The sequence below is a fragment of the Salvelinus sp. IW2-2015 genome, linkage group LG18, assembly GCF_002910315.2.
Source record: "Salvelinus sp. IW2-2015 linkage group LG18, ASM291031v2, whole genome shotgun sequence".
Taxonomy (NCBI): Eukaryota; Metazoa; Chordata; class Actinopteri; order Salmoniformes; family Salmonidae; genus Salvelinus; species Salvelinus sp. IW2-2015.
The window spans coordinates 5,623,040-5,640,285 of NC_036858.1; the positions used below are offsets into that span (position 1 = coordinate 5,623,040).

Genomic DNA, 17,246 nt, shown 5'->3' on the forward strand with positions numbered 1-17,246 from the left:
GGTGCAGCAAATATCATTTTAGCACTCCTATCCTTGCCTTGTGTTGACTTCTACAAGCCCACACTGAGACCACCACGGGACTTCATGAAGACATATCGAATATGGCACGAGTCAGGAAAACTCTACCAGTGTACAGGACATATTATCAGAGCAAGGCTTATGTTTACCAGTGCTTCTTACAATGCTCCTCACAGCCCCTTTGCTGTTATGGTTCCTGTATTCCTGTAAATAAATGAGAGCTCCCTCTTGAGTGTAGCTGTTGCAGCATTAGCACAACCGATTATTGTTTATGATATCAGATTGCACATCAAAATACTCAGCAGCTATTCTTCCAATGAGTATCAAACACCAAGAATCACACCAATCCCGGGATGAATACCAAAATATTATTTTCCGATATCGATAACCAAATTTCCCGGTCCTCCCTGTTGCCTTTCCCCTCGGTTTTTTTTTCCCAGGTTTACATTCTGCCAGTTCGCCTTCATTCTGTCCACGGTGGTGAAGAAGGCCGTACCAGAAGGACTTTGAACAGCAGATGATCAGCATGGCCAGGTTGAGACAGAGGTCACTGCCACAGGGTCCTTTGTCATCCATGCTTTGACAGTGGTCATTGTATGCACTGTCAAACCAGACAGATGTTGCACATTCTCAGACTCTGACCATTCGTCATATTGATTATGTGACTTCCTTATGTTAATGTAAGAAAATGCATATATATATATATTATTTGTATATTATTTTGTACATATATATTATTTTTTATATATTATATTTTGTATATATATATTTTTTGTATATTGTTATATTATATTATTTTGTATATATAATTATTTTGTATATACAGTATATGTTAATTTTATAAAAATAATTATGTATCGTTGAGTGTATACTGTATAGGTCCTCAAGTTTTTCCGTCCATCTTGTAGTCAGGAAAAACCAAGAAACAATAGTTTACAAATATTTACAGTGTATATCTCACTGAATCAGATTGAAAACAAGCGCTCTCCCTCTCAGAATCAGCAGTGGTCCAATTTGAAACATCATGTCTGTGGTAACAACATAAGGGAGTGCTCGTTGTTATTTATTTCAGCAAAGCCGGTGGACAAGCTGTCTCGCAGACAGCGAGTGGAATGAGGCTTGCTCTTCTCAACATCAAAGTCCGACGGCTGCAGCTGGTCGTGACTCATGGATGAGGTAATAGCCATATTCCCAAAAACAGACACACAGAAAAAACATTATTTAGAAGACAGCCCTGGAAGGAGAGGCTTGAGTACTATTTTGGTATGCAATAATGTAAGAGCATTCAGTTCATATAATTCAGTTATTTCAGGCTGCTTTCCATGCAGTGCATTTCAAACTGAAAACATCCAAAGGTATGTACAGTTTGGAGTCGGAAGTTTACATAACACCTAGCAAATGACATTTAACTCAGTTTTTCACATTCCTACATTTATCCTAGTAAAAATCCCCTGTCTTAGCGTGCAGTTAGGAATCACACTATTTTAAGAATGTGAATTCAGAATAATAGTAGAGAATATATTTATATTCAGCTTTTATTTCTCAACATTCCAGTGGGTCAGAAGGTTACATGCACTCAATTAGTTTATTTTGGTAGTGTTGCCTTTAAATTGTTTAACTTGGATCAAATATTTCGGGGTATCCTTCCACAAGCTTCCACAATAAAAGAAAAAAAAAAAATAAAAAAAAAAAAAAAAAAAAAAAATGTTGGGTGAATTTTGGCCCATTCCTCCTGAGGGCTGGTGTAACTGAGTCAAGGTTTGTAGCGCCCTCCTTGCTCGCACACCACTTTTTCAGTTCTGCCCACAGACTTTTTCGTATAGGATGAGGTCAGGGCTTTTGAGGGCCACTTCCAATACCTTGACTTTTGTTGTCCTTAATTAAAAGCCATTTACCCAACTTTGGAAGTATGCTTGGGTTCGTGTCCATTTGGAATGACCCATTTGCGACCAAGCTTAACTTCCTGACTGATGTCTTGAGATGTTGCTTTCAATATATCCACATAATTTTCCTTCCTCACGATGCCATCTATTTTGTGCCCCAGTCCCTCTTGCAGTTCCCTCCTGCAGCCAAATCACCCCACAAACATGATGTGCCACCCCCGTGCTTCACGGTTGGATTGGTGTTCTTCGGCTTGCAAGGCCCCCCCACTTTTTTTCATCCAAAATAACGATGCCCATTATGGCCAAACAGTTCTATTTTTGTTTAATCAGACAGAGGACATTTCTCCAAAAAGTACGATCTTTTCCCCGATGTGTCAATTGCAAACCGTAGTCTGGCTTTTTTTTATGGCGGTTTGGAGCAGTGGCTTCTTCCATGCTGAGTCGCCTTTCAGGTATGTCGATATAGGACTCGTTTTACTGTGGATATAGATACTTTTGTACCTGTTTCCTCCAGCATCTTCACAAGGTCCTTTGCTGTTGTTCTGGGATTGATTTGCACTTTTCGCACCAAAGTGCGTTCATCTCTAGGAGACAGAACGCGTCTCCTTCCTGAGCGGTATGACGGCTGCGTGGTCCCATGGTGTTTATACTTGCTTACTATTGTTTGTACAGATGAACGTGGTACCTTCATGCGTTTGGAAATTGCTCCCAAGGATGAACCAGACTTGTGGGGGTCTACAATTTTTTCTGAGGTCTTGGCTGATTTCTTTAGATGTTCCCATGATGTCAAGCAAAGAGGCACTGAGTTTGAAGGTAGGCCTTGAAATACATCCACAGGTACACCTCCAATTGACTCAAATGATGTCAATTAGCCTATCAGAAGCTTCTAAAACCATAACATCATTTTCTGGAATTTTCCAAGCTGTTTAAAGGCACAGTATGTAAACTTCTGACCCACTGGAATTGTGATACAGTGAATTATAGGTGAAATAATCTGTCTGTAAACAATTGTTGGAAAATTGACTTGTGTCATGCACAAAGTAGATGTCCTAACTGACTTGCCAAAACTATAGTTTGTTAACAAGACATTTGTGGAGTGGTTGAAAAACAAGTTTAAACTTCAACTGTATAAGTTCAGACATGTGGCATGCCTTGTTCTGATAAGTTCAAGAAAGTTGGCCACAGCTTAACTTGCTCTCCTGCTTTTAGCTGACTAGAAATCGAGCAGACTTGAAGAAGAAGCTGAAAGTGTCGTTTGTGGGGGAGGCTGGTTTAGACATGGGTGGTCTGACCAAGGAGTGGTTTCTCCTTCTCGTCCGACAGATCTTTCACACAGACTACGGTGAGACATATGGGACAAACAGATCAGGTATATGTGTTGCCATATAGATCCAGATGTTACAGCTGTTTTGTTTGCAACACTGCTATTTTCTCTATAGATAACAGTATACGTCCAGGAGATGTATTTCTCCTTTAGCCCTGGCTTTCTATTCTTCATCCTACAGTCTCAACCAGTACCCAGACTAAGAATGCTGACCTGTTAATTAAGAAAAAAAGTCAAATGTATGATCTTCATGTTCTGGGACAGATGTGTAGCACTGCAATAGCTGACCATTCTATTTACAGTAACTCCCATTTGGTCTGKGACCTAGCAGTCCAAAAAACTAAATTCCCATGTACTCTATTCAGAACATTTGTTATCTGTCTTTGACCGGAGGCCTGTGTTTTATGTCTATGTCATGTCTGGGTGGAGTTGTGTTTAAGCAGAGTGTATTTGTGTCTCCTCTCTGCAGGCATGTTTACGTTCTTCAAGGATTCCCACTGTCACTGGTTCAGCAGCTGGAAGTGTGACAACTACTCCGAGTTCCGATTGGTCGGAGTCGTATCCTTTTGTACCATACCGTGATTTACGGTACTGTGTAGCCCTTCGCGAACTGTAAACAGATTCTCAACGTACAGCTGGAGTCCTCATGTTGTACTCTGTAACTGGCGCCTGGAGTTTTAGTCAGGTCACGTAGTGAGGAAGAACTCCTGGGAATCTTTGCACATTTACCATAGATACTCCGAGGTTCTCCACTCTCCCTATGCCAGGTTAATTGCTGCTTTGCAGATGATAGCTTTAGTTTTAGAACTATAATTTTGTGGGAATTCTTCAGTTTGTCGTCTTCTAAACTGAAGAGACTCTGCAGTGCTTTTCTATTTGGCACATTGCAATCTGATGTAATCTAATAGAATAACTAAAGCATGCAGAATATGAATGTGTTCAGTTACTGGGTCGTTCCACGAATAGAGTGCGTGTCTTTTATATCCTTGTGACATAGTGTTTATTTAGATCAAAAACTGAATGTAACAGCTAGATCATATACACCTACACTCTAACTAAACTAAATCATGTTAACATTTCAATAGTAGTTTGTTTTCATTCAAATCATTTAGTTGTTTTCTCATAAAATCTCCATTTTGACATGTCCTACTTCATGTTTGTCAGATTTCTTTGAAGATTAGAGCCTACTTAAGACCCACATTTTCCCAGGTTTTCACCATAATTGTAAAGCCCTACTTGTGAAATGAACTATTTTTAGTATGGTACAACTATTCGTTTTAAAATTATTTTGTTCATAAGAAACATTGAACATTGAATAGTTAAATCATAGTTTAAAAGCAGGTGAGCTGTTTCTACTCTTTTTGGCCAATTTCTGGTGTTTTGTGGTGAAAAACCCTGTTACCCATAGATGTTTTAAGTACACTGGGGGGGGGGGTGGGGGTTGCATTCAATTGCCCCTCGCTGTTGTACACAACAAGCTTCCATTCCCCCTGTCACAAGGGGATTTATGGATGATTTAAGATGACCTTGTCAACCTTGTTACAGTCAACACTGTTACTTTAATTGTCACCTTTTATAGTCATTTTTATTAGTTGAACCTATGTAGATGGGAAAATATGTTTGTTGTAATGTTGACCATGGGCTCTTTATGACAGAATGCTAATGGTGCCACGAGAACCACAGCAAATATTGAGATGAGTGAGATGCACGACTTCGCTCTCACACAGTCACGCACAGTATCTGTTCACATCTCGCTGTTCAAAGTGTGGTAGCCACGTTTCCGTGGCGGAAATTGACCAACTATGCTGTTTACTTTCTGCATCTACGTTATATCGCTGAGTCTACTTTTAAAATTTGATGAAATACAGTACCAGTCAAAAGTTTGGACACACCTATTCATTCAAAGGTTTTTCTTTATTTGTACTATTTTCTAATATTGTAGAATAATAGTGAAGACATCAAAACTTTGAAATAACACATGGAATCATGTAGTAAACAAAAAAATGTTAAACAAATTCTTCAAAGTAGCCACCTTTTGCCTTGATGACAGCTTTGCACACTCTTGGCACTCTCTCAACCAGCTTCATGAGGAATGCTTTTTCAACAGTCTTGCTGAGCACTTGTTGGTTGCTTTTTCTCCACTCTGCGGTCCAACTCATCCTTAACCATCTCAATTGGGGCAGCAGGTAGCCTAGTGGTTAGAGTGTTGGACTAGTAACCAGAAGGTTGCTAGATTGAATCCCCGAGCTGACAAGGGAAAAATCTGTTGTTCTGTCCCTGAAAAAGGCAGTTAAACTACTGTTCCTAGGCTGTCATTGAAAATACGAATTTGTTCTTAACTGACCTGCCTAGTAAAATAAAGGTAAAAAAATATATATATTATTGGGTTGTGGACGGGTGATTGTGGAGGCAAGGTCATCTGATGCAGCACTCCATCACGCTCCTTCTTGGTCAAAAATCCCTTACACAGCCTGGAGGTGTGTTGGATCATTGTCCTGTTGAAAAACAAATGATAGTCCCACTAAGTGCAAACTAGATGGGATGGCGTATCCCTGCAGAGTGCTGTGGTAGCCATGCTGGTTAAGTGTGCCTTGAATTCTAAGTAAATCACAGACAGTGTCACCAGCAAAGGACCCCCACACCATCACACCTCCTCCTCCATGCTCCACGGTGGGAACCACACATGCGGAGATCATCCATTCACCTACTCCGTTCACCTACTGACACAGCAGTTGGAACCAAAAATTGCACATTTAGACTCATTAGACCAAAGGACGGATTTCCACCAGTCTAATGTCCATTGCTCATGTTTCTTGGACCAAGCAAGTCTTTTCTTCTTATTGGTGTCCTTTAGTAGTGGTTTCTTTGTAGCAATTCGACCATGAAGGCCTGATTCACGCGGTCTCCTCTGAACAGTTGATATTGAGATGTGTCTGTTACTTGAACTCTGTGAAGCATTTATTTGGGCTGCAATTTCTGAGGATGGTAACTCTAATGAACTTATCCTCTGCAGCAGAGGTAACTCTGGGTCTTCTTTTCCTGTGGTGTTCCTCATGAGAGCCAGTTTCATCATAGCGCTTGATGGTTTTTGCGACTGCACTTGAAGAAACTTTCAAAGTTCTTAACATTTTCCGTATTGACTGACTTTCATGTCTTAAAGTAATGATGGACTGTTGTTTCTCTTTGCTTATTTGAGCTGTTATTGCCATAATATGGACTTGGTCTTTTACCAAATAGGGCTATCTTCTGTATACCACACCTACCTTGTCACAAAACAACTGATTGGCTCAAACTCATTAAGAAGGAAAGAAATTCCACAAATTAACTTTTAAGAAGGCACACCTGTTCATTGAAATGCATTCCAGGTGACTGCCTCATGAAGCTGGTTGAGAGAATGCCAAGAGTGTGCAAAGCTGTCCTCAAGGCAAAGAGTGGCTACTTTGAATATATTTTGATTTGTTTAACACTTTTTTGATTACTACATGATTCCATATGTGTTATTTCATAGTTTTGATGTTTTCGCTAATATTATACAATATAGAAAATAGTAAAAAATTAAGAAAAACCTGTGAATAGGTGTGTCCAGACTTTGACTGCTACTGTATATATTTAAAAAGGTTTCCAGAATAACACTACCAAAAGGGCCCGCTATTGGTGGAATGACACTACCATGTATTCAGCACTTTCTGGGTGTTCTACAGAGACGACAGTCAGTGTGCGTTGGGAGTCGCAGCTTGTGCGCACGTGGCTCTCCCCTTGGGTACGGCTGACTCGAATCTCGCCAAGTTGCACAATCAGAAGTGATGAGGCAGACACAGAGGCAGCCAGTAGCCAGGAGCCAGGGCCGTGTCCTGGCCTTACCTCTCTCCATTGTCTGCTGTCCCCTCCTTGCCTGAGGCATGTTCAGCCAGCCTGAGCTAGTCCACCCACATACCCCTGCACCCCTTCCACCTCACCAGTCTGTCTGCCACTCGGTTAGAATTACTGCACACTGACCGACACTGAAGTGGCTATGTGTCTCTGTCTGAAACTGTGCAACCAACACCACAGGGAGGGCGGAGTGATGAAAAATGCCGTGTCACAACAGAGAAGAGAGAGAAATAGTGATAAAAACGGAAAGGTTCTGTTTTGTCTTATTTTGTGGGCTGCAAGTCTGGCTGGAGCGGTCTGATTTTCATTCTCCGCTTCTCAGTTCCCATGGAATTTTCCCCAAGTCTGCGCCAATATAAGTTGAAGCAAACTCTATTCATCTATTTAGCAAGCTAGGGAGCTCTGCAGCTTAGCCTCTCCCACAGAAGTTCCATATGGGCGACACATGAAGTGAGATCTGCCAGAAGCAGCTGGAACCACTTTAGGAGTTCAGGCTCCGTCCAATTTCATTGTAAATGCATAATACACCTGCTGTTTATATTCGCTCTTCAGATCTGCTACTAGCCAATATACATGGCGAAATACTGTGTTAATCGAGTGATAATTGTGATCATTACCACACACTGCAGGGTCTGTGAAGCTAGTATAAAATGCTGTCGTTGTTACGAAGTATAAAGAACTCAGGAGCACAATACTGCTATGCTACATTAAAGGAATATAACTAACCACATTTTAATCTGTTCTTCAAGTGGTGTATATGAGTTCTCTTAATGATAACCTTGAGTCATTTGGTGTTGGAAGGTAATTGCTTTCTTTTGCAAATACCGCCTTACCATAGACTTTGATACACCCTCAACTTGATATGTGTCAGCTTATGGGACTGGCCGTCTACAACAGCATCACGCTGGACATCAGCTTCCCACCCTGTGTCTACAAGAAGCTGCTGACCCTGCCCGTGGTGCCGTGTGACCTCGATCCCCCCGTTGGCATGGCGACCCTCACCCTGGACGACCTGCAGCAGGTCATGCCTGTATGTACACAACACAAGCTGTGACTCTCACTGGCATTCTTTCCCATTACACTGCACTCTTCTCCTAACGATCACAAGTACAAGAATATTGATTGCAGTAGTCAATGAAACATTTGTATACTTACACAGTACTCCTCTTTTTAAGGATAATTATTTCTACAATCAAATGAATGGACGTGATGCTTATGAGAGGACATTTTAGAATGATTAAGATTTTCTCTGAAGGGTAAAGTGTTGATTTGTACAGTATATGAATATGGATGTACAGTTGAAGTCGGAAGTTTACATACACTTAGGTTGGAGTCATTAAAACTTGTTTTTCAACCACTCCACAAATTTCTTGTTAACTAACTATAGTTTTGGCAAGTCGGTTAGAACATCTACTTTGTGCATGACACAAGTAATTTTTCCAACAATTGTTTTTAGACGGATTATTTCACATATAATTCACAGTATCACAATTCCAGTGGGTCAGAAGTTTACATACACTAAGTTGAATTTCGCTCAGGAAGAAGACGCGTTCTGTCTCCTAGAGATGAAGGTACTTTGGTGCGAAAAGTGCGAATCAATCCCAGAACAACAGAAAAGGACCTTGTGAAGATGCTGGAGGAAACAGGTACAAAAGTATCTATATCCACAGTAAAAAAGACAAAGATCGTACTTTTTGGAGAAATGTCCTCTGGTCTGATGAAACAAACCTAGAACTGTTTGGCCATAATGACCATCGTTATGTTTGGAGGAAAAAGGGGGAGGCTTGCAAGCCGAAGAACACCATCCCAACCGTGAAGCACGGGGGTGGCAGCATCATGTTGTGGGGGTGATTTGCTGCAGGAGGGACTGATGCACTTCACAAAATAGATGGCATCGTGAGGAAGGAAAATKATGTSGATATATTGAAGCAACATCTGCTAAAATTAACTCCAATATGCCCCTGTTCCTACTTATAGCTGAACAATATGTGAAGGAATAAAGGCATCATAATGTCAGTAATGTGCTTGTAGTTTAGGGAGTCATATATTGTGCTATTTGTTGACGCGTGGTGTCGAAGTGTTTGTGCCGTGCGCCACAGGAGTGTGAGATAATCAACCAGGTTCACACTCCATACGGTCCCAGTCTCACCCTGCCACCAGTCTCATAACAGTGTGGCTGCTGCCAAAGTGAGATGGGAGTGATTTGGCTAGGTCTCAGAGGTGCCAGGCTGGACTCCCACCATCACCTCAGACACACCAGTGATAGATTCCTACCCACAGATGTCACACCTAGCAGTCTAACACTGCTGATGAAGCTCTCCTGGTGATGGCAACATKTTTTATTGATCAGGGGGGTTGAATGATGCCAGCTGTAGTTAAGGAGGAGGATTAGGGAGGAGAGATACACTTCACGTGGCATGACATGTTCTGCAATTGCCATCAATGTTATGCTTTGTTGACATAATATTTCCTTATATAATCATGTAGTTTCACATAATATGTAGATTTTTGAGTTGCTATTGAAAGTGATTGAAGTACTGACATTTTCCAATATTCACCAGCAGAGGGCTCTCAAACCTAACGTATGCACATCGCCACTTGCAATCTCTACAAACTCACTATTACAAACTGTTACAAACTCTATGTTAATTATATACTGTTTACTTGTATGCACACAATACATTACTGTCACTAAGWCTAGTATTAAACTGCTTTTGGTGTAATTGTGTAGCTTTCTATTCAGTATGCATCTTATCTCATTGGGCTCCCGAGTGGCGCAGCGGTCTGAATGACTGCATCTCAGTTTTAGAGGTGTCACTACAGACCCTGGTTCGATTCCAGGCTGTATCACAACCAGCTGAGATTGGGCAGAAAACAACTGGCCCAGTGTCGTAAGGGTTTGGCCGGGGTAGGCCGTCATTATAAATAAGAATTTGTTCTTAACTGACTTGCCTAGTTAAATTAATAAACATTGCGCTGCGCAGCCTTGCCAGATGTTGGTCTGTACTGGGCAGTTGGCCTTGTCTTAGCTTACATAACGGCCTCTGTTGAATACTTTTTCCTAAATTGGAGGAGGACARGGAAAAAGCTACCACAAGTTCTTTAAAAAGACTGATCAGCACTGACGTCAAACACATGTCATTGTTCTTCGAATGATTGCTTTTGCATTGTAAAATATATTTTGTGTGACTATGTTCTAAGGTATGGATTGGAATAGCATAATCACAGTGATGTCATTGTATTTGGTACAAATCATTCCCTAAGTTCTAGACCTCAGCTGAATCTGGTAATGAGTGGTGTGGCTGTTGACCACATTAAGGAGACAAAATTTATTGGTGTTACCTTAGATTGTAAACTGTCATGGTCAAAATATATTGATCAATGGTTGTGTAAAGATGGGGAGAGGTCTGTCCGTGATAAAGAGACACCACACTCCACAAAGCAAGTCCTGCAGGCTCTAGTTTTATCTTATCTTGATATTGTCCAGTCATATGGGGTGGCAGGTAGCTTAGTGGTTAGAGAATTAGGCCAGTAACAGAAAGTGTTGCTGGATCGAATCCCCGAGCCCACAAGGTAAAACGATGTTGTTCTGCCTCTGAACAAGGCAGTTTACCCACTGTTCCTAGGCTGTCATTGTAAATAAGAATTTGTTCTTATCTGACTTGCCAAGTTAAATAAAATAAAAAAATATGATCAAGTGCTGCAAAGAAGGAGCTACAGTAGTTAAGCTGCAGCTTGCCCAGAACAGAGTGGCATGTCTTACTCTTCATTGTAATCAGAGGGCAAATATTAATACTATGCATGCCAGTCTCTCTTGGCTAAGAGTTGAGGGAAGACTGACTGCGTYGGTATTTTTTTWAATAAGAAACATTAAATGTTCCAAATTGTTTGCATAGTCAACTTAAACAGAGCACTGACACAYACACTTACCCCACCAGACATGCCACCAGGGGTCTTTTCACATTCCCCAAAAGTCCAGAACAAATTCAAGGAAATGTACAGTATTATACAGAGCCATAGAACTCCCATCTCATATTTCACAAGTGAACAGCAAACTTGGTTTCAAAAAACAAATAAAGCAACACCTCACGCACGGCACAACGCCTACTTTTTGTGTGCATGTACTGACATGTAAACTACAYGACCAAAAGTATGTGGACACGTGCTCGTTGAACATCTCATTCCAAAATCGTGGGCATTAATATGGAGTTGGTCCCYCTTTTTCTGCTATAACAGCAACCACTCTTCTGGGAAGGCTTTCCAATAGATGTTGGAACATTGCTACAGGGACTTGCTTCCATTCAGCGACAAGAGCATTAGTGAGGTCGGGCTCTGGTGTTGGGCAATTAGGCCTGGCTCGCAGTCTGCATTCCAATTCATCCCAAAGGTGTTGAATGGAGTTGAGGTCAGGACGCTGTGCAGGCCAGTCCAGTTCTTCCACATCGATCCCGACAAACCATTTCTATATTGACCTCGCTTTGTTCGTGGGGGCATTGTCATGCTAAAACAGGAAAGGACCTTCCCCAAACTGTTGCCACAAAGTTGGAAGCACAGAATCGTCTACAATGCCATTGTATGCTGTAGTGTAAAGATTTCCCTTCAATGGAACTAAGGGGCCTAGCCCGAACCATGAAAAACAGCCTCAGACCATTATGCCTCCTCCACCAAACTTTATAGTTGGCACTATGCATTCGGACAGGTATCGTTCTCCTGGCATTCGCCAAACCCAGATTCGTCAGTCGGACTGCTAGATGGTGATGCGTGATTCATCACTCCAGAGAACTTGTTTCCACTGCTCCAGAGTCCAATGGCTGCGAGCTTTACACCGACGCTTGGCACTGCACATGGTGATTTTAGGTCTGCCATTGAAACCCATTTCATGAAGCTTCCGAACGAACAGTTATTGTGCTGATAATGCTTCCATAGGCAGTTTGAAACTCGGTGTTGAAACCGAAGACAGAAAGTTTTTAATGCGCTTCAGCACTTGGCGGTCCCATTCTGTTAGCTTGTGTGGCCTACCACTTCGTGGCTGAGCACTTACAGTTGACCGGGGCAGCTCTAGCAGGGCAGAAATTTGATGAACTGACTTGTTGGAAAGGTGGCATCCTATGACAGTGCCACATTGAAAGTCACTGAGCTCTTCAGTCAGGCCATTCTACTGACAATGTTTGTCTATGGAGATTGCATGACGGTGTGCAAAAAATGTATAAACCTGTCACCAACGGGTGTGGCTGAAATAGCCGAATCCACTAATTTGAAGGGCTCTCCAAATACTTTTATATATATAATGTATGTGTAATTGCTAGATGTATTGTCGTTAAGTGTCAGACCCCAGTAAGACTACCTGTCGCCATTGGCATTGGCTAATTTGGATTTGTATTTGTGTTTTTTATGGATCCCCATTAGCTGTACTCTCATGTACTCTTCCTGGGGTCCAGCAAAATTAAGGTAGTTATACAATTTGAAAAACATTACAATACATTCACAACAGATTTCACAACACATTAAGTGTGTGCCCTCAGGCCACTACTCTACTACCACATATCTACAATACAAAATCCATGTGTTATCGTGTGCCTGTGCCTGTGTTTGTGTCTCTTCACAGTCCCCGCTGTTCCATAAGGTATATTTTTATCTGTTTTTCAAATCTGATTCTACTGCTTGCGTATGTTACTTGATGTGGAATAGAGTTCCATGTAGTCATGGCTCTATATAGTACTGTCCCATGGTCTGTTCTGGACATGTGAAGAGACCTCTGGTGGCATGTCTTGTGGGGTATGCATGGGTGTCTGAGCTGTGTGCTAGTAGTTTAAACAGACACCTCGGTGCATTCAACATGTCAAAACTTCTTACAAAAACAAGTAGTGATGAAGTCGATCACTCCTCTACTTTGAGCCATGAGAGATTGACATGCAAATTATTAATATTAGCTCTACCTGTACATTTAAGAGCCAACTGTGCTGCCTTGTTCTGGACCAGTTGTCATTTTCCCAAGTTCCTCTGTAGCACTAATGTGGATCCTAATCAAATCAACTACAACAAATCATGTACCATGCATACACCATATAATGGTTATTTTGTTTCCTCAATACGTGTTCTAGATTGTGTATTGGCAAAGGCTTTACATGGTGCTCTTGTTGTTTGTTCTTACAATGTCACACAAAAGAGAAGTCAGTCATTAGAAGTATCAATAGTGAAATGAAGTCAGATTTTCCTCCATAAAACATTCTATGAACATAGTGTTCTGTGCTGTATGAGGCAGAAGTTTCCACCGTGGCACTTTCAAATGGCAAGATGCTTTTTTTCCCTCTTTACAGATTTAGAAGAAGAAGAAGGTATATATGCTTCATAAAGATTGGTTGCAATCTATATAAAAAGCCATGCTTAAAGATTTGATCTCGTGTTTCAGGATCTTTCTCATGGGCTGGCAGAACTTCTCAGTTACGAAGGCAACGTGGAGGAGGACTTCAGTACTACTTTTCAGGTGGGGAAAACACAAATTCTTATACACAATAACACTTATGAAACATAATATATTTGACATCACCATAATACATACTGTGACAGCACAAGGGAAGCGCTCCACTAATGTGATGAATGTTATTTTAGGTGTCGCAGGAAGAATTAGGTGTGATCAAGTCCTACAATCTGAAACCGGGAGGAGATAAGATTCCTGTCACCAACCAGAACAGGAAGGGTAAGTGAGAAGTAGACAGATGCCAGAGAAAAGACCACTGTCCTTCAGTAGCTTGGGATATCTAACAGTACACTGCCTTTCAGACTATGTGGCAATTGTTTGTTCTCTCATAGTTGATTGTTTGATTATTCTTGTCTTTGCAGAGTATGTCCAGCTGTACGTAGATTTCCTGCTGAATAAGTCCATTTACAGGCAGTTTACTACCTTCTACTATGGCTTCCACAGTGTGTGCGCCTCCGACGCTTTGATGGTAAGAATGTCAAGACTTTTGGGCTTCCCGAGTGGCACAGTCGTCTAAGGCACTGCATCCCAGTGCTTGAGGCGTCACTACAGATTCGGGTTCGAACCCAGGCTGTGTTGCAGCCGGCCGCGACCGAGAGACCCATGAGGCGGCGCACAATTGGCCCAGCGTCGTCTGTGGTAGGGGAGGGTTTGGCCGGCCAGGATGTCCTTGTCCCATTGTGCTATAACAACTCCTGTGGCGGGCCGGGTGCATGCACGCTGACACGGTTTCCAGTTGTACAGTGTTTCCTCTGACACATTGGTGCAGCTGGCTTCTGGGTTTAGTGAGACAGGTCAAGGGCAGGCAGGGGTCAGTAATCCAGATAGGTGGGGCAAAGGTACAGGACGGCAGTCAGGGTAGGCAGAGGTCAGTAATCCAGATAAGTGGGGCAAAGGTACAGGACGGCAAGCAGGGTCAGGGCAAGCAGAAAAGGTCAAAACCGGGAAAACTAGAAAACAGGAACAATCGAGAGACAGGAACAGAGGGAAAACCGCTGGTAGGCTTGACGAAACAAAACGAACTAGCAACAGACAACCAGAGAACACAGGTATAAATACACAGGGGATGATGAGCGACACCTGGAGGGGGGTGGAAACAATCACAAAGACAGGTGAACCAGATCAGGGTGTGACAAAAAAGGGTTATAACCATACCGGAACACYTTTTTGGTGCTATATACTGTATATAACTTTTTTAATGGTTCTTTATAGAACCTTAGGAAATAGTTATTTATAACAGCTTACAGGTTCCATTTAGAACCTTATGAGTATGGTTCTTTATAGAACCTTCAAAAAAGGGTTCTGCTAGGGTTAAAAGCCAAAGAACCACTATCTGGTATTATTTAGAACCATTCTTTTTTAGTGTGTATCACTGAAAGTGAAAGGACATAATTTGTTGTGCTGCATTTCAGTGCCAGCTGGTCCTGTTTGAAGTGTCAATAGTGTTCAACTCATGTAGAAAGTTCCTGATTAGGCAGCATAGGGAGAAACGTGAGGTCCATTTTGCATTTACATTTTACAGAGAGGCAATGAGGAGTTGAGGCTAGGCTGTGTGTGCATGAAGGTGTGTGAGTGAGTGTACTGTTCCTCGCTGSCTGCTAAATGTGTTCACAGAGCTCCCCTCCCCCTCTCTTGACATAGGCGTCCTAACAGGGATTTTTGTGTGCTCTGTCTCCACCCTGTAACCAGGGCTCTTTGGGCCATAAGGGGGAGGCTCGTATGAGTGGCCTATAGAAAGTGTACGTGGGAACCACAATAAATGACAAGAGTGACGTCCTTCCACGAATATAAATCAGACAGACCACAAAGCTTCTGTATTCATGCAGAACCAGGCCAGCTTTATGGTTAGATTTGCATGGTTTGACATGGGAGGATCTGGCTCTCTCTGGTCGTTATCAGTTGCTTTCCCATTAGCTAATTAACTGTTTCCTTGCTGACCTGCTGACAGAAACCGATCGGCATATTGTGGAACTAACAATGAGTGAAAGATGGACCACACCAACCGTCTTTGATAGGCAGGCCGCGGTCCGTATCCAGACCCGTACGGACCACGGGTCCCCACCAAAAAATACGATTTTGTTGTAATGTTTGAGTCACTCAGATAACATATGAACACATTAAGAAATGGCAAAATGTGTAGAATAGCAGGAAATAATCTTTAAAACTACAACATTTTCTCTCCAACAATAAGAGCAGTGTAATCAGTTTGTGTCTTGGACRGTGCTTGTGTTGGGGTTGAAGTTTGTTACTACACTGATCAATTACCATATCAATCCAGACCTTTTCCACCTAGGACATTTGTGTGACTGGACCTTTTCAAATAGTATTTGAGTACCCCTGGACTACACCAAGTAATCAATCAATTAGAATAAATAAAAATTGACATGATTATGTAACGAACATCGTCGGGAGAAGGAGAAGACCAAGGTGCAGCGTGGTAAGTATTCATAATCCTTTTAATAAATACGAATACTAGAACAAAAAAACAAAAAAACGACAAACGAACAGTTCTGCAAGGTGCAATACAAAAAACAGAAAACTACCCACAAACACAGGTGGGAACAGGCTACCTAAGTATGGTTCTCAATCAGAGACAACGATAGACAGCTGCCTCTGATTGAGAACCACACACGGCCAAACACAAAGAAATAGACAACATAGAACACCAGACATAGAATGCCCACCCCAACTCACGCCCTGACCAAACCAAAATAGAGACATAAAAAAGGAACTAAGGTCAGGGCGTGACAGTACACCCCCCCCCCCAAAGGTGCAGACTCCGGCCGCAAAACCTGAACGTATAGGGGAGGGTCTGGGTGGGCATTTCACCGCGGTGGCGGCTCTGGTGTGGGACGTAGACCCCGCTCCACCTCTGGCTTGGCCCACTTAGGTGGCGCCTCTAGAGCGCCTCGCCTCCGACCCCGGACTGGGAACCCTCGCAGCAGGCCCCGGACAGGAGGGCGACTCTGGCAGCTCCGGACAGGAGGGCGACTCTGGCAGCTCCGGACAGGAGGGCGACACTGGCAGCTCCGGACTGMAGCCCGTCTCTGGCAGCTCCGGACTGAAGCCCGTCGCTGGAGGCTCCGGACTAGAGGGCGTCGCTGGAGGCTCCGGACTAGAGAGCGTTGCTGGAGGCTCCGGACTAGAGGGCGTCGCTGGAGGCTCCGGACTAGAGGGCGACGCTGGAGGCTCTGGACTAGAGGGCGACGCTGGAGGCTCCGGATTAGAGGGCGTTGCTAGAGGTTCTGTACTGACGGGCGTCGCTGGAGGCCTCGTGCCATAACTCCTCACTGGAGGCTTCGTGCCATGGATCCTCACTGGAGGCTTCGTGCCATGGATCATCACTGGAGGCTTCGTGCCATGGATCATCACTGCAGGCTTCGTGCTATGGATCATCACTGGAGGCTTCTTGCCATGGATCATCACTGGAGGCTTCGTGCCATGGATCATCACTGGAGGCTTCTTGCCATGGATCATCACTGGAGGCTTCGTGCCATGGATCATCACTGGAGTGGAGGGACACAGGAGAAGGCACAGGACTCACCAGGCTGGGGAGACATGCAGGGGGGTTAGGGCTTAGCACAGGCACAGGACTCACCAGGCTGGGGAGACATGCAGGAGGCCTCTTCCTTGGCCGAGGCACCGGATACACTGGGCCGTGGAGGCGCACTGG

At 43.1% G+C, this 17,246-nt stretch overlaps 1 protein-coding gene across 1 annotated transcript in view; it reads left to right on the forward strand.

Moving 5' to 3' along the window:
* The window catches only part of LOC111977375 (probable E3 ubiquitin-protein ligase HECTD2), a 45,521-nt gene that overhangs the window by 20,477 nt on the left and 7,798 nt on the right, over positions 1-17,246 (forward strand). The window contains exons 13-18 of the mRNA XM_024006763.3: positions 3,111-3,243; positions 3,695-3,783; positions 7,967-8,125; positions 13,505-13,579; positions 13,705-13,792; positions 13,936-14,042. Of these exons, the coding sequence (XP_023862531.1) occupies positions 3,111-3,243; positions 3,695-3,783; positions 7,967-8,125; positions 13,505-13,579; positions 13,705-13,792; positions 13,936-14,042 (651 nt within the window). The remainder of the gene's footprint in view (positions 1-3,110; positions 3,244-3,694; positions 3,784-7,966; positions 8,126-13,504; positions 13,580-13,704; positions 13,793-13,935; positions 14,043-17,246) is intronic.